The sequence below is a fragment of the Macaca thibetana genome, chromosome 12 (genome assembly GCF_024542745.1).
Source record: "Macaca thibetana thibetana isolate TM-01 chromosome 12, ASM2454274v1, whole genome shotgun sequence".
Taxonomy (NCBI): Eukaryota; Metazoa; Chordata; class Mammalia; order Primates; family Cercopithecidae; genus Macaca; species Macaca thibetana.
In genome coordinates, this window is record NC_065589.1 from 921,166 (window position 1) to 934,081 (window position 12,916).

The 12,916-nt window shown below is 56.0% G+C and overlaps 2 protein-coding genes across 15 annotated transcripts in view; one reads left to right on the top strand and one right to left on the bottom strand.

Moving 5' to 3' along the window:
• THAP4 (THAP domain containing 4) overlaps positions 1–12,916 on the top strand; it is a 691,437-nt gene that overhangs the window by 619,430 nt on the left and 59,091 nt on the right. The window contains exon 1 of one of the 13 annotated variants that reach the window (XM_050751961.1): positions 56–65. The exons of 6 other annotated variants lie outside the window; for them this stretch is intronic. The gene's annotated coding sequence lies outside the window, so the exon portion shown is untranslated. Of the gene's footprint in view, positions 1–55; positions 66–167; positions 178–338; positions 349–395; positions 406–450; positions 461–507; positions 518–562; positions 573–12,916 lie in introns of those variants that run through there. 6 more of the 13 variants (XM_050751962.1, XM_050751963.1, XM_050751964.1 and 3 more) reach the window with 6 other exon arrangements.
• The window catches only part of ATG4B (autophagy related 4B cysteine peptidase), a 102,431-nt gene that overhangs the window by 3,534 nt on the left and 85,981 nt on the right, over positions 1–12,916 (bottom strand). For both annotated transcript variants that reach the window (XM_050751979.1, XM_050751981.1), the window contains exons 4-11: positions 12,844–12,915; positions 10,594–10,692; positions 9,560–9,661; positions 8,834–8,906; positions 5,093–5,172; positions 2,805–2,998; positions 1,429–1,507; positions 935–1,080 (exon numbers count right to left, since the gene is read on the bottom strand). In XM_050751979.1, the coding sequence (XP_050607936.1) occupies positions 935–1,080; positions 1,429–1,507; positions 2,805–2,998; positions 5,093–5,172; positions 8,834–8,906; positions 9,560–9,661; positions 10,594–10,692; positions 12,844–12,915 (845 nt within the window). The remainder of the gene's footprint in view (positions 1–934; positions 1,081–1,428; positions 1,508–2,804; positions 2,999–5,092; positions 5,173–8,833; positions 8,907–9,559; positions 9,662–10,593; positions 10,693–12,843; position 12,916) is intronic.

Here is a 12,916-nt window from a genome sequence, read left to right on the forward strand (position 1 = left end):
TTAGGAAATCCCCCAGAGAGATCAAGTCAGAGCCTACGGAAAACAAAAGGTGGTGCAGGAGGGGGTGGAGGGGCCGCCCGTATGTCTGTGTGGGTGTGAGGAAGGGAGCACAGGAGTGGGTGGAGGGGCCGCCCGCGTGTTTAAACGTGGGTGTGAGGAAGAGGGCGCAGGAGGGGGTGGAGGGGCCGCCTGTGTGTTTAAACGTGGGTGTGAGGAAGGGAGCACAGGAGTGGGTGGAGGGGCCGCCCGTGTGTTTAAACGTGGGTGTGAGGAAGGGGGCACAGGAGTGGGTGGAGGGGCCGCCCGCGTGTTTAAACGTGGGTGTGAGGAAGAGGGCGCAGGAGGGGGTGGAGGGGCCGCCCGTGTGTTTAAACGTGGGGGTGAGGAAGAGGGCACAGGAGGGGGTGGAGGGGCCGCCCGTGTGTCTGTGTGGGTGTGAGGAAGGGGGCACAGGAGGGGGTGGAGGGGCCACCCACGTGTTTAAATGTGGGTGTGAGGAAGAGGGCGCAGGAGGGGGTGGAGGGGCCGCCCGTGTGTCTGTGTGGGTGTGAGGAAGGGAGTACAGGAGGGGGTGGAGGAGCCACCCGCGTGTTTAAATGTAGGTGTGAGGGGAACACACCATGGCTCATACTCATCCACGCACACTCAGCATGTGCCCACACACGCTCACGCCCAGACACACCCTCTCCGGGCCACTCGAAGGCCATGAAGGCTGCGCAGGAGGTGGTGCCTGGGGGAGGGACGTGAAGGTGCGAGGACACGGTTCAGGCTCTTGTGCCCTTCAGAATCCCAACCCCGTGAACGCAATACTCATCCCAACACGTTGAAAAAAAACCAAAATGCAAAAATCTGATTTTCTTCGTCATTCCCAAACAGCATTCAGTACAAGACGACTGGGAATACGGGCCTGAGTGCTCAGGAGACCGCCACGTACCACAGCGATGGACGGGTCGAGCTCCGCGATGCTCATGCGGCATGGCGGGTGCTGGCAGTGGAAGCTCTCGTCCGGGATGAAGCAGCTGCCAGTGGGCTCCACGGCCGGCTGTGTGGTGTGGGGGTCCAGGTAGATGAGCTCCTCACCTGGGAGGACGAGGCAGGCAGGCAGATGGGAGGACGAGGCAGGCAGGCAGATGGGCGGCCGAGCCAGCAGAGGAAAGGGACAGAGGTGGCCGCGTTTCAGACCCACTGTACCCACATCATGCTGAGAAGCAGCGGGCAGGAGGAGGGGAGGGAGCAGAGGGCATGGGACCATCAGGGAACGGGGTATGCAGGAGGCTGCCAGTGGCCAGGCTGCACGTGAACCCCCCCACTCAGAGCATGCTGCTTTTCTACTGGTGGCCTCAAGTGACCACCTGGCGTGTGGGACCTGCTCACAGAATGCCCTTAAAGGGCACAGGCCCACAGGGACACGGTGGGAACCCGACTCACCAACGTAGCCGATGAAGTAGTGGGCGCTGTTGGGCTTCCCTCCGATGACGCCCAGGGACTGGGGCATCATGAAGCAGTGCTGTGGAGGGGCGGGAAGCTGAGCACAGGTCCCAGGCGGGAGCAGACGGTCCCCCCACCCACTGCCATAGGGGGCCCAAGGGCCTGCTGAGACCCAACTGGGTGACACAAGAGGGGACAGGAGGGGACAAGGTCCCAAAGAACTTACTGTCCAGGAAAGACCACGGGACATCCTACAGGTGCAAGAAACCTAACCTGCAGGCTCGGCCCAGGGAAGCTTCATGTCGGAGGTGGGCTTTGGGGAGGCTGGGAGTGAGGGGGGCTGGCAGGAGATGTGAGCAGGGGTGGGGGAGGCGGCCCTGCTGAGTGCTTTGACCTGACAGGGCAGAAGCGATGGAGATGGGGCCCACGTGCGGGGGCAGCAGGGACACAACAGGGTGGGCAGAAGGCTGGAGGGAGGGGCCAAGTTCAGACAACTGAAAAATTTTAACAGAAAGCTACATTTCAGTTCCATACAAATGTGACTCCTCAGTCTAAAATTTGAGTTAACTGAAGAAAGGATGGTTTTCCCTTCTGCTCTTTTTTTTTTTTGAGATGGAGTCTCACTCTGTCACCCAGGATGGAGTGCAATGGCACAATCTCGGGTCACTGCAAGCTCTGCCTCTCAGGTTCAAGCGATTCTCCTGCCTCAGCCTCCTGAGTAGCTAGGACTACAGGTGTGTGCCAGCACGCCCAGCTGATTTTTGTGTTTTTAGTAGAGACGGGGTTTCACCATGTTGGCCAGGTTGGTCTCGAACTCTTGACCTCGTGATCTGCACGCTCCGGCCTCCCAAAGTGCTGGGATTACGAGCGTGAGCCACCGGGCCTGGCCCCCTTTTACTTTCATGACATGGGGGAGAGTCTGTGGCTGGAGTTCCTCACAGAGCCCCGCCCATCCCCAAGCCCAGCCCACAAGTCTCTTCACCACAGGCCAACCCACCCTCCAAAGGGAGCTCAGGCCAAGAGGGCTGTGGGGGAGTGGGGCGGGCATGCCTAGGGCACAGTGGAGACCTGGGAGGGGCAGGGTTCCCTGTCAGGCCAAGGAGTGGCACCTGGTTCCGAGGACCCCCTACAACAAGTGCCTCATGCTTTCATTCTCGACATTCGCCCTGACACTTGTAGAAGTAGAGCAGCATGTCTCCTGACGGACGTGCCTCACGCCCACCCACCCCTTGGGAAATGGTGTAAACCATGGTCGTTTACCCCTCCCCCGAGAGCTGGCTGCACAAACGGCCACATGACGATGACGCACTGAAAGTGACTAAAAACTGGGAGAAGGGAACGAGGACCCAGGGCAAGCGCCGCATGGCAAGATGCACCTTCAGCGTCTCCACGTAGGCCTCGTTGATGTCCGTGAGCCCCAGGCGCAGGGGGATGAGAAGCACCAAGGGTCTCCACGGCGACGGCCTGTTGGTGACCTCAGCCCCCGCAGGGAATCCGTTGCAGTGCCGGTCGGAATCTGCAGGAAACGCAGTGGCTCCTGCACAGGGAACGCTGGTCCTGCACAACCTTCCTAGAAAGGGAGACACGCTTTCACTAACCAAGCACAGCTGCGCAAAAGTGCTCCCACAAGCAAGCAAATTATGATTGTGTAACAGAAAAAGGGCATTACAAAGCCAGGTACTTACACTGAAATTCAAACTTGGAAAATATAGAAAAGCATAAGAAAATGTTTTCATAATCTTGCCACCAAGAGAAAAAAGACATATTTTCTATGCATACTTAATTTGTTTTATTGTGAAATAAAGCACACACACAGAACAGTACGAGAAAAAGCCATGTGCACTTCAGAGGAAAATCACAGAAATAAAAGTGCCTGCAGCCTGCCAGCCCGTACCCGCCCGCCAGCCTGTACCCACGCAGCCAGTCAGCCCGCACCCGCGCAGCCCACCAGCCCGTACCCACCCACCAGCCCGCACCCGCCCGCCAGCCTGTACCCACGCAGCCAGTCAGCCCGCACCCGCACAGCCCACCAGCCCGTACCCACCCACCAGCCCGCACCCGCCCGCCAGCCTGTACCCACGCAGCCCACACCCGCGCAGCCCACCAGCCTGGCTAGTGCCAGCACAGCCGGAACCCGCTCCCTCCGGGCCTCCTCAGCAACCTCTTTCCTTGCTCCCACCCCTTCCACCTACACACACCCGTGAGTCCGGAGAACTCATCAGCTGGAGGGTGAAGTGATGGGGAAGACACTCCAGGAGCACGGAGCATGCCCGGCACCTGGACTGAGGTTTCTCAGCACCACTCCCCACTCAGAGGAGCCAGACTGATTCCAGGGCTAGGCAGGGAACGTTCAGAGGCACCTGCAGCATCTGCTTAACCCAGAAAACGCCACAACACAGCAAAAGACATCGCCAGACTGAGGTGGCCACTGGCCAAAGGTGGGACCATCAAGCATCCAAAAGATGGGCAGTGACAGGCGGCACACTGCACATTCAGTGAAGACGGACAGTGACACGCGGCACACTGCATCAAACAGAGAGGCAGGGAAGGGGTGCGTCTGTGACCCAGCACACACCTGTGCGGTGACCTGGCACACCCAGTCACAGGGCAGGACCCACTCCCACTGTGAATCTGTGACTCTGAATGAGGTCTTTCTCTTCTTTCTTTTTTTGAGACGGAGTCTCACTCTGTCGCCAGGCTGGAGTGCAGTGGCGTGATCAAGGCTCACTGCAACCTCCGCCTCCCAGGTTCAAGCGATTCTTCTGCCTCAGCGTCCCGAGTAGCTGGGACTATAGGCGCGTACCACCATGCCCGGCTAGTTTTTTTATTTTTAATAGAGACGGGGTTTTGCCATGTTGGCCAGGTTGGTCTCGGACTCCTGACCTCATGATCCACCCGCCTCGGCCTCCCAAGGTGCTGGGATTACAGGTGTGAGCCACCGCGCCCGGCCTAAATGAGCTCTTTCTTAAGGAAAACTGGATTCAAGGCAATAGTGTACCTGTAGAACTTCAATAAAATTGCAATTGAGGGCGTTTTGAGAAGTTCCTTGGGAAAAAGGTGGCCCCGAGTAAAAGAAGGTGGTGAGGCATTTTTAAGAGTTCTCAGCTTGGCTACATCATGGAAGGTGAAACATGAATTTGGAACTCACTCAATGAGCCCATTTGTTAAAATTGAGCCACAGTTTTCCTCCTCGAGGTAAACGCTGCCACGCCTGGATTCCTTCAGGGTTGCAGCAGACCTTTCTTTCTTCCAGAAAGCTGAAAAGAGCTCTGCCTTCACGACACGCCTTTCGAGATGGTACAGCCAGAGGGCTGCTGCATCTGTGGCACATCAAGGCACGCAACAGAACTTCACCAGAATTCCCACACGAGGGCGCCTGAGTACAGCACGCCTTCACAAATGATTTGTAACCAAGACACAAAACCTGACGTGAGATACCCAGTCTCGGCCTCCAGAGAGCCTGGGCGCTCCTCTCTTGGTATGACCACCAGGAGAGGACAGCGGGGCCACTGTGCATCTGGCTTATGCGGGCCCCACGGAGCTCCAGCACGGCACGGGGCGACTGACAACACTCGCCGAGGCTCCTGTGGAGACTCAGGCGAGGAAGTGCACGTGCTGCCCATAATTTCAACTTTCTTGTCCACAGAAACCCTGAGCCACTTACTGATTTCCTCCATCACAACGGTGTTGTCCATTGCTATGTGGACTGCCAAGGAGCTCCACGTGTCGAAGACAGCAAGCTTCCTACAGAGAGCAGGAGAATGACCATAAGCTTTTGTACAATTCAAAGACGTCTCATCTTTGCAGTGACAGCTGTGGGAAGCAGTGTCGCGTTAGAGGTGCTTCTTGGATGAGAAGGGCCAAGGTTCCTAAAGTCCGGGGCATAGCCAATGCCACAGACAGGAAGAAAGCCCAGAGTAAATCTGCTTCTTCTCACCTGAGGCCCAGGGGGCCTGCCCTTGCCCCAGTCTCCACAGAGAGCACACACAAGAGGGTTTTGAGCAGCCTGGTTTCCTGGTCTCACTGGCACAGAGGCAAGAACTAGAACATGAACCCAGCTCTGAGACACTGTGAGTTTTGCCAACTTTGAGCAAGGCCTCCCAGCACCTTCATGCTCTGCTCTACTCTCCTTTCCACCAAACACGCTGAGCTGACAACCAAGGAACCTGAGTCCTTGCAGAGAAACCTGCAGCTTAGTGGGGAGCATGACTGTGCACACCAGTGAGGAGGAACCGTGGCCGCAGGAAGAGCAGATTCTGCAGCCAAAAGTCTAATGGGACTCTGATCTCCTCTTGGGTCTGGTGGAGGTGGGGTCAGAGGACCTCAACAAAAGGTAAAACAACAGAAAAGGCCCCGAGGCAGCAAGGCCCTGGTGCTCCTGGGAGCAGAATGGAAGACCTGTGGAGGGGAGTTGGGTGGGGTGGAGCACGGGACTGGGATGGCCACACAGGCCCTCCCAATGCTCAAGCCCAAAGGGGACTACTGGGAGGACAGTCTGACCCCCACCCCCGACTCCGCCACCTCCCTCCTCCCATCTCCAGCCCAGCTGCAGTGCAGAAGATGGGAGGACAGCTTGCTTCCCCGCCCCATCCCCACACCACCTTCCTCCTCCCACCTCCGGCCCAGCTGCAGCGCTGAAGATGCATCCACACACAAGGGACACAGCGGCACTGGCAAAGCTGACCTGGCGAAGGGCAAACAAGGAAGCAACAGCCACGTGGGCCGGTGGTCGGCACTGCAGAGAACAGTAACGCAGGAACGGGGAGTGGCGCTACTAACGTAGCTACCCCTGGGTGCCAAAGGGTACCTGCGCAGACATGGGGCGCAACCCAGGCAGGTGTGGGGGGAGCAGGGTCCAAGTGCCAGGGACCACACGTGCAAAGGCCCCGAGGCTGGGGTGTCCCCGGAGCACAAGGTGTCATGCCAGGGAGGTGGGGTAGAGCACCCCGCCTGAGTCAGCAGCGAAGCGCCAGGGCAGTTCAGGGCAGAGCAGTGGCCAATGTGTCTGATGCAGATGACTCTGCTGTTATTTGCTAAAGAGACTCTAGGATGACAAAGAGAGAAGGAAGATCAACAAGAAGGAAGAAGATGGGGCTTGGACCAGCACAGGGAGTTAAAGGATGAACGCTGGTCAGAGTCTGGACATATTCTGAACGGCCCATTGAAAGAAAGAGGAACTGGCCGGGTTTGGTGACTCACGCCTGTAATCCCAGCACTCTGGGAGGACGAGGCGGGTGGACCACAAGGTCAGGAGTTCAAGACCAGCCTGGCTAACATGGTGAAATCCCATCTCTACTAAAAATACAAAAATTAGCTGGGCATTGTGGTGCATGCCTGTAATTCCAGCTACTTGGGAGGCTAAGGCAGGAGAACTGCCTGAACCGGGACCCAGGAGGCGGAGGTAGCAGTGAGCCCAAGATCGCGCCACTGCACTCCAGCCTGGGCTACAGAGCTATCCTCTGTCTCGAAAAAAAAAAAGAAAAAAGAAAGAGGAGTCCTGGCCAGGTGCGGTGGCTCACGCCTGTAATCCCGGTACTTCGGGAGGCTGAAGCAGGAGAATCACTTGAACCCAGGAGGCAGAGGTTGCAGTGAGCTGAGATCACGCCACTGCACTCCAGCCTGGCAACAGAGCGAGACTCCATCTCAAAAAGAAAGAGGGGTCTAGAACAATCCCAGATTTTGGTTTGAACACCTGAAGGACCACTGTGGGAGAAGCAGGCTGGGGCCAGCACGAGCTCTGGCTGTCAGGTCACCATGCACCACAGACACCCAGGTGGAAATGCAGAATAAGCAGCTGGACCTGAGCCTGGAGTCCAGGGACAAATCAGCCCTGCAGGTGTAACTGTGGAAGCCGTCTGTGTGCTTGGGTGCAGCAGCACTTGCAGGTTGGGGAGGATCATCCAGCAACAGGGGCAGGAGCTGGCGGGGAGCGGGCAGGGAACCAGGAGAAACAGTGAGCATGGTGAGTGGCCTGGTGTTTCCAGAGAAACAGCACTGACTTGATGGGGCCACTCCAGGCAGCAGCAAGAGGAAGTGTGAGTGGGGGTATAGTGGGGCCTGGGGAGCTGCTGGACAGAGGACTCTGAAGGGCACGCAGTGGGGACTCAGCAGGTGCCACGCCAAACACAGTGGGCCCAGGAGACGGAGGAGCAGACCGGTGACGTGGGACGAACACAGGGTGGGCCCAGGAGACGGAGGAGCAGACCGGTGACGTGGGACGAACACAGGGTGGGCCCAGGAGACGGAGGAGCAGACCGGTGACGTGGGACGAACACAGGGTGGGCCCAGGAGACGGAGGAGCAGACCGGTGACGTGGGACGAACACAGGGTGGGCCCAGGAGACGGAGGAGCAGACCGGTGACGTGGGAGCAGACCCAGGAGACGGAGGAGCAGACCGGTGACGTGGACGCGGGTGACGTGGGATGTGGGAGAGATGGACTTGGGTAGGACCCCAAGGAACCTGACAGGAAAGCTGGGTGGAGGCAGTGACTGCCGTGCTGAGGAGCGAGCTGTGGGTGAGGGGAGACAGGGCCATCTCAGGAGCGTGGAGCGTGGGGTGCCTGAGGACCTCGAGGGGATAAAGAACAGGCAGATGCAGGAGAGGCTTCAAGCGACCATGGCTGGAGACAGGCTGGGGAGACGCTGGCCCTTGGACCAGTAGGGAGGAGACCCTGAGGGGGCAGGTCCTGGGGGAACCGGCCAGAGCCTCCCCAAAAATGCTGGGATGCCGGGACACCTGGAATCAGACCAAATGACCCCGGATGGATCAAGAGGAATGAAGAGTGGACACAAAGCTGAAACCACAGGCAAGTTTCTGGAACTGCCAGGAGGGTCATCTCAGAGGAATCTGGGGGGCGGGAGCGGGGAAGCCGCAGAGGGAAGCAGGCAACGGGGCCGAGTGAGGCGCGAGAGGAAGCAGGTGCGGAGCAGGTGCAGAGAGCACTTTCAGACGCTGATGTGCATGGGAAGGCGAGCGAGGCTACAGGGAGTCTCCGAGGCTGCAGGGAGTCTCCGGGTAACGTGAGAAACGCAGGTGGCAAGGCCCGCAGAGGGCAGCCTCCAACAAGCCCGCAGAGGTGGAAGGGCCCGGCACCTGCACAGATGGCTGCAGACCAGCTTCAGCTGCCCACCAGCTTCAGCAGCCCACCCCATCAGAAGCCACCATTACAGGTGGATCCATGCAGCAGACAAAGAACAAGGGACTATGGTGTTCATTTTATTAGAAAACATAAATTCCCATTCACAAGACCACTTGGCATAGTCACCTCTGGGCAACCTTCCGAGAGCCCTGAAGTAAATAATTAGAGACCCCTTATTTCCTGTAGCCATAAAAACTCAAGGAGAATTTAACCCCCAGGGAACATCCCTGCTGCCCCGTGCCCGGCAATGGAAGTTCAGTACATACTTGAGGACCTGGGCGACAGTGTTCGGCCCGTACCACTGGCCTATGGACTTGCCTTCGCCAACTCCCATTTGCGCTGCAGGGAACAGATCCAGATTAGCGACACACACCCGCCCCGACCATCCCAATGCCCCCAGCCCTGACCTCTGGTGGCACGTGGTGCCAGGAGACATCACAGGAAGGCCTGGACAGCACCCTACCCAGCCTCAGATGGAAGCATGCCCCAACAAGATTGGGGGAGGTGTAAAGGGACAAACAAGGTCTCGGGGACTGTCCTTCGCTATGAACTTAGAAAAGGGGAGAAGCCGGAAATGAAGGGACCACTTCCTTCTGTAAGTGAAAACACAGGCTCAAAAGCCGGCCTTGCCTGCAAGAAAGGCCAGCTCCTCTTTACTCGCTCCATGCCAATCTGAGCATTCACATTCACTGATGGGGTGAGGCCAATTTCCCCAGGCCGTGCCGAGCACCAGGCACTGCAAGCCGCATGGACAGCCGGAAGGCCAAGGCCCAGGGTCTGGGCCGGGGTGGGACGGGGGTGACGTGGGATGCCACGGGGGTGATGTGACAGCAGTGTACAGGCCGTCAGAGGCAGTGTTTACAGGTTTACAGCCTCTTGCTCCACATCCCACAACACCAGAAAATCTCTTACGGGAAACCGACCACTCCACCGACCACTCCACCCTCTCCAAACAGCCCGGGGGGGGCCTGGCACAATCTGCAGCCTCCCACCTATCTGGTGAATGGAGTAGTAACTGTCTTTCCTGTCGATGAACGCGTTGAGGACGCTGAAGTAGCTGTCTGGCTGCCTCTTCCTTTGTGTCCACCTCCAATCTATTGGAAAAAAAATTACAGGTATGCTCTACCGTAAATATGAGAAACAAGAAACAAGTCTTCACTTTCACTCAAGATACAGATGGCATCCAAACCTTTTTCAGAATTTCTTTTTTTTTTTTGGAAACAGAGTCTCGCTCTCTCACCCAGGCTGGAGTGCAGCGGTGCAATCTCGGCTCACTGTAACCTCCGCCTCCCGGGTTCAAGCGGTTCTCCTGCCTCAGCCTCCCAAGTAGCTGGGACCATAGGCGTGTGCCACCACGCCTAGCTCATTTTTGTATTTTTAGTAGAGATGGGGTTTCACCATGCTGGCCAGGATGGTCTTGATCTCCTGACCTTGGATCACAAGGTCACCCGTCTCGGCAAAAAAAAGTATTGGGATTACAGGCGTGAGCCACCATGCCCGACCAGAATCTTTTAAAAGTAAAAACCCATGTTCTCCAGGATTTCAAATACATATATGCCAAGTTATCAAAACAAATCTGTAGAGAAAACAGTTTCAGCAATTTAAAACATTTATCAGCATTCATCTTTTTTTTTTTTTTTTTTTTCCAGATAGGGTCTAACTCTGTTGCAGAGGCTGGAGTGCAGTGGCGCAATCTCAGCTCACTGCAGCCTCCATCTCCCGGGTTCCAGCAATTCTCCGTATCAGTCTCCTGAGTAGCTGGGACTACAGGCAGGAGCCACCACGCCTGGCTAATTTTTATATTTTTTGTAGAGACGGGGTCTTGCCATGTTGCCCAGGCTGATTTATCAGCATTCTTTAAAGTCAGTTTTTTAAATCAATAAAAACAAGTGGCTCATTATTCAAGAAAACCTCAATTTCTACTTTGTGTTTTACCTGTGACCTGCTCTAAAAAGCCCTGACCCCCCAGTCCCCTCTGCTTCCTGAGAACACCGGGCCATGCGCCCTCCCCAAGGCTGTGACTCACCTCGGCCTAGGTGCCGGCACACCAGGGCTTGGGCAAAGATCATCTGTCCACACCGCAGCATGCAGCCCCAGCCTGTGTCCGAGGTGGGGCCTGTCCCCCCTGTCATGGCAGACAGAGAGAAGTGCTCATGGCCAGATGGCCCCACAGGCCACGAGCCCACTGGCAGGAGGCAGCGGGTCAGTCCCACACCACAGGCACCGACTCCCTCATCCATCAGCTCCACTTGGGGCAACACACACCTCTTAGGACTCAGTAACGCCAAGGGCCACATTTACTGGAGAGTGAAATGTCCCGACAACCTCCTCAAAATGGGCAAAACACATGAACAAGTCAGTCACGGGGCAAAAAGAAGGTCTGACAAACATATGAAGACACTGACCCCCATAAGTCATCCAGAAAATGCAAAGTTAAACAAGACAAGTCATTTTCCAATTACCAGAAAGGCAGAAATTCAAAGGTTTGATGACAACCAGTGCTGCCGAGAGCACCGGAAGGGCCACAAGCGCGGCAACTCAGCCCTTCCAGCACCGGTGCCTGGGCCCTTCCCTCACAGCCACTCCCTGGAGCCCAGAAAGATGGACAACATGCACCATGGAACCGCGCGGCACGTGGCAGGCACGTGGGAAACACTGCCAGTCCATAGCAGGGGTCCAGTGGAATGCCACCGCACAGCAGTGACAACAGAGAGGGCCGCCTGTGTGGCAGGCAAGAGGCTGGCTGGTGGCTGCACACCACAGTGAGAAGCAGAGATTCAGGGGTCAGACCACAAGGTTCGCCCTGTGCCCACCTTTGGGCTTCCGGCAGCTTCTCCACGCACTGGCAAGGACGATAAACCCTGTGTCTTGGGGTAGTGGTGGCTGTCACCCACCGACAACCCAATCAGCAGTGCCCATGATCACCCTCGCTCCACTGCTGATAAAAACTTATCTCAGAGCCAGGCGTGCTGGTGTGCACCTGTAGTCCCAGACACTCAGGAGGCTGAGGGAGAATTGCTTGAGCCCAGGAGTTCAAGTCCAGCCTGGGCAACATGGCGAAACTCCATCTAGTAAAAAAATGAATTAATAATTTTAAAAAATCATCTCTGTGGGGCTAAGAAGGAAACACACCACACTTGACCTTCAGGACTGCAATAGGGCTGCTTCATCTGCAGGGTTCATCCCCAGCTTCTACCTCCTGCACAGGGCCTCTGCCAAACCAGAAAGGCTTCGCTCCAGTCCTGTTCTCCTTCCCAGCACGCAGCAGGGTGGCTGTGAAGGAGATGGAGGCTGGGGACAAACCTGCATCCAAGGCCGCCCAGAGAGCAAGTTCAGCGCAGCTGCAAAACAAGCCCTTGTGGAACGAGCAGCTATTCCCAGGGCACATCTGACAAGGTGTGTCATTAAAATCTATCATTAAATATCAATATTCCCAGGGTACATCTGACAAGGTGTGTCATTAAATATCAACCTAAGGAGACACTGTCGTATGTCCCTACGCGTCAGTGTTCTCCAACGTCAAGCCACTGTGGCTATTTGACTTCCACCTCACTTCAGGATCAAGAATGAAACTACCCCTAGAAGAGGGACCAAACCCTGACCCGGCACTGAGGAAGCGTGACGCCAGCCCAGCCCTCACCTCCGGCCTCAGTTCTCCGCTGGTGAGAGCAAGGCTGAGAACCAGTCCCCATCTCCTTCCAGCTCCAGGGCATACAACACTGATGAATGGCTTTTAACAGAACGTACTTTAGTGTTACATAAAAACATGTCACATTCACCTGGCCCTTCAAATCTCCCCACAGGTAAGTGTGGAAAATACTAAAAAAGACGAGGGCTACAGAGAATGGCTTCCAAACACTCTGGACCTAAGTAAGAAACACGTTGCAGAGCTGTGACCCAGAACACACATTCAAATACGCAACTAAAACTAAAATCCCTGAAGCAACATGCTGCCTGCCCACAGCGGACACACAGTTTTCTATGCCATTCCGTCCTACATTTAAAACAATGTTGGTCGTGACTCATGATACTGACTTCCAGCTGCAGGAATAAATTGTGATTTGCAGTTGAAAATACACTGGCCTGGAGTCAGGCCGTGGATTCTAGCTCTGCCACTACTACAAGGGAGGCCTCGGCCAATTCATTTAACCAGGATTGCTGTGAAGATTCAAATGAAGCACGTGGCATACTGAAGTCAAATCTACAAGCGTAAGTTTTCCTCTTTCCTAAAAACATGTATATTTTGTCCCGTGTTGTAATAAAACAGAGTACTTACCAATGGCTGGAAAGTTTTTCCTGTATGTAAACCAAAGTCTAGATGCCACATCAGACAAGATCTCGTCCTTTTC